The sequence below is a fragment of the Brienomyrus brachyistius genome, chromosome 23 (genome assembly GCF_023856365.1).
Source record: "Brienomyrus brachyistius isolate T26 chromosome 23, BBRACH_0.4, whole genome shotgun sequence".
In the NCBI taxonomy this organism is placed as follows: Eukaryota; Metazoa; Chordata; class Actinopteri; order Osteoglossiformes; family Mormyridae; genus Brienomyrus; species Brienomyrus brachyistius.
The window spans coordinates 20,700,446-20,713,457 of NC_064555.1; the positions used below are offsets into that span (position 1 = coordinate 20,700,446).

At 47.4% G+C, this 13,012-nt stretch overlaps 1 protein-coding gene across 3 annotated transcripts; it reads left to right on the forward strand.

Annotated features, from left to right (window-relative positions):
• The first annotated feature begins 362 nt into the window (after positions 1–362).
• On the forward strand, positions 363–11,931 carry ints8 (integrator complex subunit 8). 3 transcript variants are annotated; one of them, XM_048994572.1, is made up of 28 exons: positions 363–444; positions 802–931; positions 1,161–1,335; positions 1,493–1,633; positions 2,289–2,360; positions 3,350–3,401; positions 3,510–3,692; positions 4,664–4,771; positions 5,915–6,070; positions 6,190–6,290; positions 6,432–6,573; positions 6,674–6,744; positions 6,828–7,003; positions 7,326–7,456; positions 7,628–7,738; positions 7,981–8,188; positions 8,297–8,418; positions 8,632–8,816; positions 8,989–9,022; positions 9,125–9,184; positions 9,264–9,325; positions 9,629–9,747; positions 10,222–10,325; positions 10,716–10,766; positions 11,103–11,176; positions 11,401–11,465; positions 11,564–11,607; positions 11,763–11,931. In XM_048994572.1, the coding sequence occupies exons 2-28, from the start codon at positions 802–804 to the stop codon at positions 11,877–11,879; spliced, it is 2,994 nt and encodes a 997-aa protein (XP_048850529.1). In that variant the 5' UTR covers positions 363–444; the 3' UTR covers positions 11,880–11,931. The 3 variants fall into 3 exon arrangements, with proteins under 3 accessions (XP_048850529.1, XP_048850528.1, XP_048850530.1); XM_048994571.1 differs by having other exon boundaries at positions 389–549; XM_048994573.1 differs by lacking the exons at positions 363–444; positions 802–931 and having other exon boundaries at positions 1,260–1,383.
• Positions 11,932–13,012: the final 1,081 nt, after the last annotated feature.

Below are 13,012 nucleotides of genomic sequence, written 5' to 3' on the forward strand. Positions count from 1 at the left end.
ATAGTGGTCAAAAATCCATTTCCCCATGCCTTTTCCTGACATTTCTAATACTGCACTTTCATTCAAACACTCATATAAACAATAACAGCAACAGAACTTAAGCAAAACAAAAAATATGTAAAGTTCATTACAAATTACACCTTACGTGATATGCACATTATATGCATACATTGTATCGAATTGGTAAATTTAACAGAATCCTTATTATTGTGCTCGGTATTTTATTCATATCATCAGTCCGTATTATGGCTATGGGTCCTTTTGCCTGTGATAGCGGGCGCTGGGATTTTCCTGACCAGGCAGTGTTGAATGTAGTGTCATTTTACCTCCAAAACGCTAGATGGCGATATACATTAAGTGTGCGATCTAAGATAGCGTTACAGTGAAGATCAATGGCGGCCTAGTGATACTGTGACCCGGAATCATCTTTTCAATGGGTGAAATGTTAGTATGCATAGTGTATTTACAAGCCATGTAGACAAACTATTTTAAAAACAGTATTGATATTAATTTGAAGTGCATAAATAATATTAATCTTCGTTGGTAAAGGTAAGTGAGAAGACAGAAAAATTGTGGTATTTGTAAATTACCCTATGTAAATACGGTATAACTGCTATCTGGTTAATAAAAACACAGCGGTTGGGTATATTCAGTCCACATAATACCGTCCCCTAAAGGCAGCTTTTCTTTTGCTACAGCAGACGTTGTGACAGTGTCACCGGCTGCCAGTTTCTGCAGAAGCCTCCCCATTATCTGCCTTGCATCCTGCTCACTTTGCTTCCCCTGTGCTTACGCCCACAGATGAGCGCCGAAGCGGCGGACCGTGAGGCGGCCACCGGCAGCCGGCCGTGCACTCCGCCGCAGACATCCTGGTTCGAGTTTCTGCTGGACGAAACTCTGCTGGAACAACATTTGCAGAGCAGCTCTCCGGGTAAACTCGATTCCTTTGTTTCTTAATCAGTTATTTAGTAGTTTAAAAAATATTTTTATAAAGATACGCGTTAGTGTCCTATAACCTTAAAAATATGTGGCGCGTCTGTGGGGATGAGAAATGACATTTCATGGTGGTAATGTGGGGCATGGTACAGAAATGTTTTTGCTCGTGTATACAAAGAGGTGACAATAAAGAGTTTTGAATTGACCCCTGTGGCGATCCTCAGATCCGTCACCGGTGCAGCTTGTGATCCAGTTCTTGGAGCAAGCTTCCAAGCCCTCTGTGAATGAGCAAAACCAGGTGCAGCCCCCAGCAGACAACCGCAGGAACCGAACCCTGAAGCTGCTGGCCCTCAAGGTGTCTGCTCACCTGAAATGGGACCTGGATGTGCTGGAGAAAGGGTGTGTGATTCAGGCTGGGAGAAGCTGACTAGACCTCAGGCTTGCGCAGTTACGGTTGGGTTACTCTGACGGGACACCAGAGCTTGTGGTTACATTTTTGCAAGCTGGAGATGGTGTGAACGGCGTGTCGACGTGTGATGTTTGTCGCGTCCTGCAGCCTTTCCATCCCGGTGCTGAACATGCTCCTGAACGAGCTGCTGTGTGTCAGCAAGGTGCCCCCTGGCGTGAAACACGTCGACCTCGACCTGTCCGCTCTGCCCCCGACCACCACCATGGCTGTGCTCATCTACAACCGCTGGTAATGACCACACTGGGTGAGGAGGGTGTACAGAAACACATAGAAGGTTAAAGTTTTAAAGTCTGAAATCCAATAGTCTTAGGTTTAGGCCTTAAAATATCTTAATGTTTTAAGTATGATTTTGACAGATCTTAAAATTGATTGGATTATGAAGTCAGCTAGAGATGGGCCGATCCATATTTTTTCAGTTCCAGTCCAATTCCATTACATACCTGCCAATGCAGATTCCAATACAAGAGCTCTTTTTACTTAAATATTTTCAAATGATAAATCATATATATTAGGCGGAAATTGCATTTAAATTTGATTTTGGGAAAAATTTGTATTCATTACTTATCATGCTATAGCAAAACTATAAAACAAAACCAACATTGAACCAATAACCTCTAACTGCTGAGTGCAAACTGTTTAGCAAAACAAAAACTGGACGTTTGTGTTAAATGTGGACAAATTCTGAGAATCAGATTTCTTTCATATCCCTAATATTTTTCTGTCATTGTGTTTGTGAAATAGATCTTAATTTGCATTCATAATGGTCCTAAAATGTTTTTAATTTTTAACTAGATGAAACCCGCAGAAAGTCCGTGGTTCAATCGTTTGGTCATAGCTGCCCGCAAGAGTTCTCATGGAACTGCTCTCCTGCTGTGTCCCTCAGGGCCATCCGGACCATCGTCCTCAGCAGCTTCCCAGAGAAGCAGACCAAGCCTGGGCCACACCAGCTCAACATGTCAGTGTCCCAGCCTTACTCTCAGGCAGTAGGTCGCATGGTGCTGGAAGACCTGGGTTTGTAACCTGAAGGTCACTAGTTTGAATCCCCCCGATGTTGCTTCGTAGTGTCCTTCCAATGCCATTTCCTGCATTGTCAGACAAGACGTTTCAGACGTGGAACTGTTTTGTTCTTCTAGGTACAAGCAGCATTGGCCCCCAAGGGTTCAAAAATGTTTTCCATTCCATTTTTCCATTCCAGTTCATTTCTGTATCTTAAAGGGTACATTTGCATACAGCTATAGGGTACAATTGGCAGATCCTTAAGAGTACAGCCCCAATGGCAAGTAATTGTACTGTCAAAGGTACGTATTGGTACTTACTTCTTACAGTGCAGCAGCCTTATAAACTAAGCATTCTGTCTGGGTCTAGGAGCCAGTGAAATTTTCACATGTGTGGATTTTCTGAACTGCTTTGGATTGATGCCTCGTTAAAATAACGAGGTGACAGACATGCAGTAATGACCATGCTCGCCTTTCCTGTGGGCCGACTGGGTTTCTACTTACGGTCCAAACGTGGTTTATATAGACTGGTGTCCTTAAATGGGTATAAATGTTCCAACTTTTTTGGTAACAGGTAAGGCACATGAATGGAAAGGAATCAATTTTAATTGCAGCAAAAATCATGCTTTGCATATCCCATCTCCCATATGTGACAGACACACAGACAGACACACAGACAGACACACAGACAGACACACAGACAGACACACAGACAGACACACAGACAGACACACAGACAGACACACAGACAGACACACAGACAGACACACAGACAGACACACAGACAGACACACGAGAGGGAAGTTTGGGGTCAGAGTGCACAGTAATTTTTTTTCTAGACCCCTGGTGCAGTTTTAGCGGTTGAGGGCCTATCCACCATATTCACAGTGTGCCTCACTGTCCCTGTTTTGCTGAATCGTAAACAGCTGTTTGTTGTCATTGTTCGAAGGTTAAACCTTGTGCAGCAGGAGAAAGAAATGACAGACAACATTTTGAAAGTGGTAAGTGGCGTGTCCCTCTGAGAGCGTGAGCACGCTGAGCTCGGAGGTGCTTTGTGCCCCACGGAGGGAGGTAATCGTGGTAATGGTGCGCACGCCCACCTCCGGCAGCTGAAGGAGCAGTTAGACGACTCCATCACGGTGCTGGAGGGAGCGCTGGAGATCAGGAGGGACTTCTACGTGCACACGATGCGGACACTGGACCTCCTGGCCGCCGAGCCCTGTGCGGCCAATGGGGAGACGGAGAGCTCCACCGCTGGGCTTCGGGTCAGCGCCGACGAGCTGCACTGCCAGGTGACCGTCTACGGAACTTGTGTTTGGGCGGCACTGCAATGGCTGTTAGCAGCTAAGCTGTCAGGAAAGTAAAATCAGCCAGGAAAACAGGCATTACAGTGAAGAATAGATCTATTACCTTTTACATATACAGGTGCATGTATGATATTGTGTCAGCGTTGGTTAATCCTCTGGTATTGTTTTCAGTGATTGGAGCAACACACTTTTCAGTAGAGATCTGCAGTGGCTGAGATTAGCATGAACGGTCATGTACTGCATGGTTCGGGTTAGGGGTACATCTGCCTGAGATTCATAGTGTTTGCCGCACTCACCCTGGGTTTTGAGGTCCTGTCTCTCTCCACACTAAATGCTTGTCAGCAGTGGGTGTTTTTATACCAAGTCTTTCTAAAAGTGCAAAGCACAAGTACTTTATATTCAGTCATATAGACAGAGGTAGGGCTGGACAATTCATTGAATTTTACTTTCAGTTACGATTTTGGCTTCCAGCGATTATCAAAACAAAATAATCGCAAACGTTTAATGTTTTTGGAAATCTACCATTAAAAAGACAAGCTTTCTTTGTTTTTTATAAAGTTTGATAAATGCATGATATTTCCAAAGTCGGTGAGTAATTGTATGAAATGTTTGTGATCTGAATATTGACCAATATGATCAAGATTACGATTTTTGCCATAATCGAGCAGCCGTAGACAGGTAATTTGGTAAATGACGTTTAAGGACAAGATCTTAAATCAGAGCAAGAGGCCTCCCCAGGGATGACCAGCCCCTTTTTTGTCATTGTCTTTGACAGTTATTTCCACTTGGTGGTCATTGCTTGTGCTTCTAAACTTCTATTTCCTTCCCGATAAGATTTGCAGGGATGAAGCAGAGCAGTGCCCAGTGTCTGTCTGTGACACTGCTGCTTTAGATAAGCCCCTTGGCCTGTTCTCACACCGCCTCCCCCCCCCACCTCTGCGCCTCATGCCACGCAGGTTCACTACGACCTGGGCGCCATTTTCTTCCAGCAAGGCTGCTCTGACGCAGCGTCCTATGAGAAAGCTAAGGGGCACTTCTTCAGAACCAAGGAGCTGCTGTACAAGGTGAGCTATCGTGCCAATTCTGCAGTGTCCCTTGGCACCTTTCTGCCTTCTGGAATGTTCCGTAGCCTTTGTGTCAGCTGTTCACCTAACCTGCTTGTTAGATTCCTTCCTGTGAGAGGGCGGCTACACCACCCAGAACTTTCACTAATGTCTACCGCAGGGGTCTCCAACTCCGGTCCTGGAGGGCTACCGTCCAGTAGGTTTTCTGTCCCACTTGGCTTTTGATGAGTCACACCTGTTCCTGGTATTTACCTGAGAGCAGGTGTGGCTCATCAGAAGCCGGGTAGGATAGAAAACCTACTGGAGAGTAGCTCTCCAGGACCGGAGCTGGAGGCCCCTGGTCTACTGTGTAACAAATTGGGCTCTCCTCTGGTTGTTCCTGGTATGACGATCATAATCTAGCCTTTAAGTCCCTTCGATACCTAGTGATCATTTCCTGTCATTTTAACAGCTCAACTACTGTATAGTATCTGGAATTTATGGGAAATGGGAAAAATAGAAATCAGAGATGGACAAATTTGAGCCTCCATTCAGGATTTTTATTATACAGCAAATGCTTTGACTGGCTGAGGACATTGGTTGTCAGGCAGTAAATCAGTTCATGTTTTATATAGTGCTTTTCACAACACAGTCGCCCCAAGGTGCTTCACATGGGTGTGTTGTGATGCATCATTAAGGCAGAATAGTACAAAAACAGGGGAAAAGGAGGACAAAGAAAGGAAGAGAGAAGAAGAAAGTCAGATGATAACAGAGGAGAGGAACCAAAAACTTCTGGGGGGTCCAAGGTCAACTGGCTTCCCAGCCCCCCCCCCCCCCGGTCATGTTAATAGTATTGAAAAAGAAAGAGTGGGTTTGATGGCTAAAAGCAAGGTGTAAACTGTGCATTACGTAGCAGCGTTAATCTGAAATGTAGCCATTTCAAACACTCCATGAGCCTCCAGTACCAAAGCGTTTTCATTTATTTTATAATGATGAATTAATTTAGGTGAAAGGGTCATACCCTTACCAGGTTATTTCTGTTATTTTAGTCCTCAGCCTCAACAGTTACCCTGTGTATGAATGGTGCAGGTCTGTCAAGCTGAAAAATGTGGCTCTTCGCTGTGTGTGAGTATGGCGCCCCCTGCCTTCTGGCTTGTTTTCCAGTTGGACTCTCGAGCCCAGCACTGTCGGGTGGACGAGAAGCGCCTGGCGGGATACTGTAACGCGTGCAGGGTGCTCACCGGTGCCTCGGATCCCAGCGACGCTGAGCCGACCGCTTTCGACTCCATCAACTCCTACATCAAGACTCAGAACTATCAGGTCAGGATAGAAGCATCGAAAACACCAGTGACCCCAAGAAGTGTCATTTCCGCTCGCAAATACGCCTCCAGTGTGATGTTTACAGTCTCGCTGCTTTGTGGCCCCCCCCTCCTCGCCAGGCGCTCTTTGATGCATTCATCAAGGACAACATGACCCTCAGTCTACCGAACCACTTCAGACAGTCCATCCTTAGAGAATTCACGCACAAGGCTCAGCTGGGGTGAGACGCTGGTGGTTAGCCAGACGCTTTTTCACTTATTTATTCTTAAGCTTATCATTCGACTTTCAGTGCGATGGTGTTGAGCTGGTACCAGACAAGACGAGATTTTGAACCTGTTGTGTGTGTGTGCACGCTGAACAGGGACAGGGCGATGGACGAGGTGTGTCACAAGCTGTCCATGTGCAATGCCGTGCGAGATGCTCTGGAGGGCCAGGTGGTCAGTGTCCACTTCTTCCAGCTGCTCCTCAGGCCCCGGAAGCAGATGATTGACTACCTGCTGGAGGTGGGCGTCTGTGGCGTGGGGCCGGCTGGTCAGTGGGACAGCAGATGCGGTTGCAGAGAAATGCGAGTTGCGTGCCCTTGACTTTGTACTGTGTCTCCAGGTGTGCACGAGGTCCTTAGACAAGACCAGCACGTTGGAGTCCTCAAGAAGGAACATGGCCTCCTTCCTCAAGTAAGAACCACATCAGGAGGTCAGGTGGAGCCCGCAGTTAGTTGAAGGTGCCATGGTCCCACCCTGAGTGTCTGCCTTCTCAGGACCCTGTGTGAGAGCCTGACGGAGCCATCGCTGGTCCTCACAGTCTCCTCCCATGAGCTGTTCACGGAGCTCCTAGAGGAGAACGAGCAGAAGGCCCTCCTGGAACAGATCAGGAAGAGGTCCACGAGCGTCAGCCACAGCAGCAAGCCCCTACCCTCATTCTACGACATCCCAGGTACTCTCATACAGTCCTACAGGGTCCTCTAACCAGGGAACCCCAATTCCGGTCATCCTGGAGGGCCAGAATATCATTTGGAGTCCAATACCGTTTGCAGATTTCCCCACGCAAACATACTTTTATCAGCTAGTTACCAGGTTTAGTAGGTGAGTTTGGACGGGGAGATCTGTGAGCCGTGTTTTGGGTTACGGTCCTTCAGGACCAGATTTGGGGAACCCTGGTCTACACTGTAGACTGTACCCTGTCATTTCCTAGCCATCCACCATGATTAACCTGGAGACGAATCTTCTGATTGTCCTTCATTCCACCTTGCCATCAGCCTCGGCCTCCGTGAACATTGGGCAGCTGGAGCATCAGCTCATCCTGTCCCTGGATGCCAGGAGGATCCGGCAGATCCTGATCGAGCTGCACGGCATGGCGGAGCGGCCCTATTGGAGGGCAAACAGCAAGGTCGGGGGTCACAGGAATTGTGCCCACAGTGAACCACATCACATGTCCTCATAATGCAGGGATTTGGCGATGGAGTTTCTAAGCTTCTTGGAGAACATCTCAGCGCGTGGTCTGGTTACTGTCAGCTTGCACATGCACGCACTGTTCACTCGTGTTTCCCTTTCAACCTAGTGGGAGGTCCCAGCAGACTATGTCAGTGTGATTCTCGGCATCAAGGACAACCTGACGCGGGACCTTGTCTACATTCTCATGGCTAAAGGCCTGCACTGCATCACAATAAAGGTCAGTCACATGTGAGTGAATCCCAGCATGTTCCTCAGAAGCAACTTCAGAAACGTCGAAGCTGTATTTTTTAATGTAATTCTTCTGTTCCAGTCATTTTGTCAAATGTCCATTGTTTCCGGTTGTAGATTTCGGCATCATTTGGTAGCTTGTCGTAATTTAGAGCCGCGAGGCTCTTGCCTTTGCTTACAGCATGTCGTGCCGAATGGGCCGAGCGCGTTACGTGGCGTTCTCTGTCCCAGGACTTCGCCCATGCCCGCCAGCTCTTTGCCGCCTGCCTTGAGCTCGTCACAGAGTTCTCCCCCAAGCTGCGGCAGGTGATGCTCAACGAGATGCTGCTGCTGGAGGTCCGGGCTCACGAGGCGGGGGCCGGGCCCGGGGCGACCCGTGAGCGCCCCCCTGCGGACCTGGTCAGCCGCGTGCGGGGCTATCTGGAGATGAGGATACACGGTGAGCACCAGCACAGAGCATGGAGGAGGACCAAGAGATCTGCCGAAGTGAAGAATAGAGAAAACCGGCCATTCCCACAGTCGTTTAGTTTGCTTTTTTCCCTGGTAGATGTTCCTCTGCGTCAGATTGTGGGGGAGGAGTGTGTGGCCTTCATGCTGAACTGGAGGGAGAACGAGTACCTGACCCTGCAGGTGCCCCAGTCTCTGGTTCTGAACAACGCCTACGTCAAGGTAGATAAAGACTCCTTATATATACCTGACATATTGAGTGATTTAGTATCTTAAATGTCATTAAACTGATCTCTCCGTCTCTTCGACATCTTTGACAATCTCATACACACACGGTACCAGGTGTCTGATCTTAGTAGGTCACATGGGTCATTTTTCTTTTCCCGCCACCCCCCCCCCCCCACTTGCTGATATGTATCCTTGGCAACCGGAAAGCTGGGCCAGCTATTGGCCGCCACCTGCAAGGAGCTGCCAGGGCCCAAGGAGAGCCGGCGTACGGCCAAAGAGCTGTGGGAGGTGGTGCTGCAGATCTGCAGCGTGTCCAGCCAGCACAAGCGGGCCAACGACGGGCGCGTCAGCCTGATCAAGCAGAGGGAGTCCACCATGGGCATCATACCGCGGTACGGAGCCGCTGCAGCCGGTACCTGGCCTCCCCACACAGTCTGCTCGTCTCTGCTGCTGCTCAATCCTCGCCCAACCACGAACAATGTCAAACTCGTTCCCCATTTGCTCCTTTGTCTTTTAATCCCCCCCCCCCTCCAATAATGGTCTTTTTCTTTGTGGATATTCCAGGAGCAAATTTATTACCTTCATCAAGAAACTTCGAGTAAGTTGCAGGTTTTTTTTCCTCTCCCTAAGACGATGGATAAAGCTGTTGGCCTGCTTTTAGTTTGACGGTCGCTTAATAAGCTCCTTTCCTTCCTGTTAGGAGCCGTTGGTTCTGACCACCCTGATCTCGCTGTTTGTGAGACTGCACAGCATCGTGAGGGTGCGTGTCCCGCCAAACGCTTCCCAAACAATGCTCTACACAGCGCCCCCTTTTGGTTGACCTTGTTCTCGCTTTGTAGGATGACATTGTCAATGAAGTCACAGCAGAGCACCTGTCCATCTGGCCCACAGCTCTGCCAAAGTAAGAATTATGTCCGTTTTGCAAGTGTTTGCTGCTGAAAAGGCTTCTTTGAATGGAGCACAGTACACTTCCTAATGCATCTTCAAGCAAATATTAAGATTTTCTCCCGCCTGTATGGTTCATATATAATTTTATGAATATGCTGTAATAGCACCCAGACATACCTTTTCTTACTCACATGTTCAAGTCCAGCGCTGCTAGAATAGTGTGGCTCTTAGCCCCGAGTATTTTATTTGGATGGTGGGATTTTGTGAGAGTCTGATTGCTAAACTGCACGGACTCTGTCACGCAAACCCCCTTAAGCCTGCAGTCCGTGGATGTGGAGGCGGTCGCCGTGACGGTCAAGGAGCTCGTGACCCACGCACTCAGCCTCAACCCCAACAACCACTCCTGGCTCATCACGCAGGCGGACATATATTTCGGTAAGGGCCCGTCGCTGCTTCCACTGGAATGAGGAAGATGGGGGGCCGTGCCAGGGGCTGCGGTGGTTCTCTCACTCTCTCTCTGTCTCTCTCACTCTCTCTCTGTCTCTCTCTCTCTGTCACTCTCTCTCTGTCTCTCTCTTTCACTCTCTCTCTGTCTCACTCTCTCACTCTGTCTCTCTCTCACTCTCTCTCTCTTTGTCTCTCTCTCTGTCTCTCTCTCACTCTCTCTCTGTCTCTCTCTTTCACTCTCTCTCTCTGTCTCACTCTCACTCTCTGTCTCTCTCTCACTCTCTCTCTCTTTGTCTCTCTCTTTGTCTCTCTCTCTGTCTCTCTCTCACTCTCTCTCTCTGTCTCACTCTCTCTCTCACTCTCTCTCTCACTCTCTCTCTCACTCTCTCTCTGTCTCTCTCTTTCACTCTCTCTCACTCTCACACTCTCTCTCATGCGCATGCTTTCATTTCTTTCTCCCAGTAACCAGCCAGCACTCGGCAGCTCTGCATTACTACCTCCAGGCCGGGGCCGTCTGCTCCGACTTCTTCAGCAAGGCCGTTCCTCCTGACGTCTACACCGACCAGGTGACCGCTGAGCGTCTCCCTCTTTCAAGTCTGTAACTGACCATCCCTGTTAACTTTTTAGAACAGTGTTGCGCGACCCACACTTTGGAGACCCCAAGACAGTCCACACAGTCTGTGTTTTTGCACCTGCCCAGCGCACCTGGACCAATCAAGCAAGCAATCAAGAACACTGAGCGTTAGAGCAGCTGTTAGCCGATGTTGGCTTTTAGATGTTTGTCAGCTGTTGAGAAGCACTTGGTCAGCAGCACAGAATAAAAACACCCTCAGGCCGTGCAGCAGTTTATTGTGACATTTCTATGCCGTGACACACCGTGTGAATAATCCACGGAGCAGCGTTTGCCACAGATACTGGTGTCTGTAGCCCGGTGTGACTGGCCTCTTCCTTATCAGGTTCTGAAGAGGATGATCAAGTGCTGTTCCCTGCTGAACTGTCACACTCAGGTAAGGGTGCTCAGTCCTTTACACGCATGATTCCCTGGTATCAGTCACCTGCTTTGCCTCTTAATGTGGACGAAGAAAATGGGCCTTTTTATGGCTCTGTGGTAGGGCTGCACGATATTTCACACTCATGTGCAGTAATCATATCAGCACTGCATGTTGTCTGACTCGCTACACTGCCACCAACTTATTTGACACACACCGATGGTTGAATCTATTTGGCTCTAGTTTATTTCAGGTCATTTCAGCTTCTTTTATCTCAGTATATCACATATCATGATGCGATATGGTGCAGCCCTACCTGGCACTATATTAATTGTGATTAATGATGCTGTTTAGGTGGCAGTGCTCTGTCAGTTCCTCAGAGAAGTGGACTACATGACAGCATTCAAAGCTCTTCAGGAGCAGAGCAGGTTGAGTACTGCCCATTCTGTCTCTTCACTTGAGTACTGCCCATTCTGTCTCTTCGCTTGAGTACTGCCCATTCTGTCTCTTCACTTGAGTACTGCCCATTCTGTCTCTTCACTTGAGTACTGCCCATTCTGTCTCTTCACTTGAGTACTGCCCATTCTGTCTCTTCACTTGAGAAAGCGGGCTTAAGTGGGGACAGACCTGACTCCTTTTCTCTCTCTATCAGTCATGATGCCATGGATGCCCTCTATGACTACATCTGGGACGTCACCATCCTCGAGTACCTCACATGTATCCTGCTTTTGGTTTTGTTTTTGTTTTCTTACGGTGTCTAAAGCTGTTGGCTTCTTTTCTTGTGACACGTAATTCCTCTTTAACCATATGCTCAGACATTCACCATAAGCGAGGGGAGAATGAAAAGCGACAAATAGCTGTAAGTAATGACTCCATTTTTTCGTCGGCCAATTTTAAACGAGCCCTGGTACTTTACTGAGCCGTGCTTAACGTGAGGTGGAGCCAGAGATCGCTGTAGTGTTTGTGCGTTTGTAGTGGGGCGAGCCAGCTTGCTGAGTGCTTCTCTTTTGTCAGATCAAAGCAATCGGGCAAACCGAGCTGAACGCCAGTAATCCTGACGAGGTCCTGCAGCTGGCTGCGCAGAAAAGGAAGAAGAGGTTTCTTCAAGCCATGGTCAAGCTGTACTTTTAGACCGGAGTTTATTTTTTTAATTTGCTTTAGGAAATAAACATTTTGTAAAGAGCTTCAGGTGTGTCATGTACATGGGTCCATGTGGGACCTTAATGTTCCTCAAGGAGATCGGCAGCATAACTGACATGTAGTGATGCGCCGATAAGGAAATTTCTGCCCAATACCGACAGCTGATTATTACAGAAACACAGATGCCGAGGTTTGGGAGGTTCTGCTTAAATAAGGAACACTCAACCCAAATAAACAAATTACATGGAAGTATTTTTTGGTAAGAAAACACCAATTCTGGCTTACAACAGACCCAGAGAGCAATTTTATTAATATATTTAAATATTTATAACATATATCATAGAGAAAGGCTGATCGTCAAATGTGGTATTACTCGGGGAAGTTTATCTTACGATTTTGCACTGTCTGCACTGAATTTTCTCTTCCTATGAAATGCATAACTGACAGATTCACGTTATTTGGCAGTAAGGCGACCATCTTTATCAGAATGGATTTGATTTTCTGAAACTTCATACTCTTCACTGTCTTGCCTTCAGCAGGGTTCATATACTTTTTCCACTACAGGGAGATTTATGAACTTCATGTATTAAATATGAGTTCTGCAGCTGACACACTTTATCCATGCGCTATTTTCTGTATTGCGTCTTTATTATAGACACAACATGCATTGCTGCGAGCTCTCCCCCATAGGGAAACTGCGAAAAAGAAGCCGCAGAAAATGCATTGTTTTTACTGGTGGCTTTAATGTACCAGCTTCAGAAGGTATTAAATTGAACAACATACAGTGGGAAATATTTTCTAATAATAATAATCTGAGAAATCATACAACTCAGATTCCAAACATCATGAATTTTATTAGAAACAGCAGCTTAGTTTCAGAGCCAATGGACGTGACCAAAAGCATTTTTATTACCATTTGCTTAGTAAGACGAAATGCTGAGAACATGGAGTCGATTTAGCATGCACAGTGCCCTCTAGAGGATTCTGTCTGAACGGCTTCCCCTATTTAAGGTGGCACGAAATAAGTAGCCAACTTGTGCCTCGTTAAAAGTAGTGGAATTAATGGAAATCATTGCTACCAACACTCAGGGTTCATACACTTTTCCATCCATCACTGCTTCATC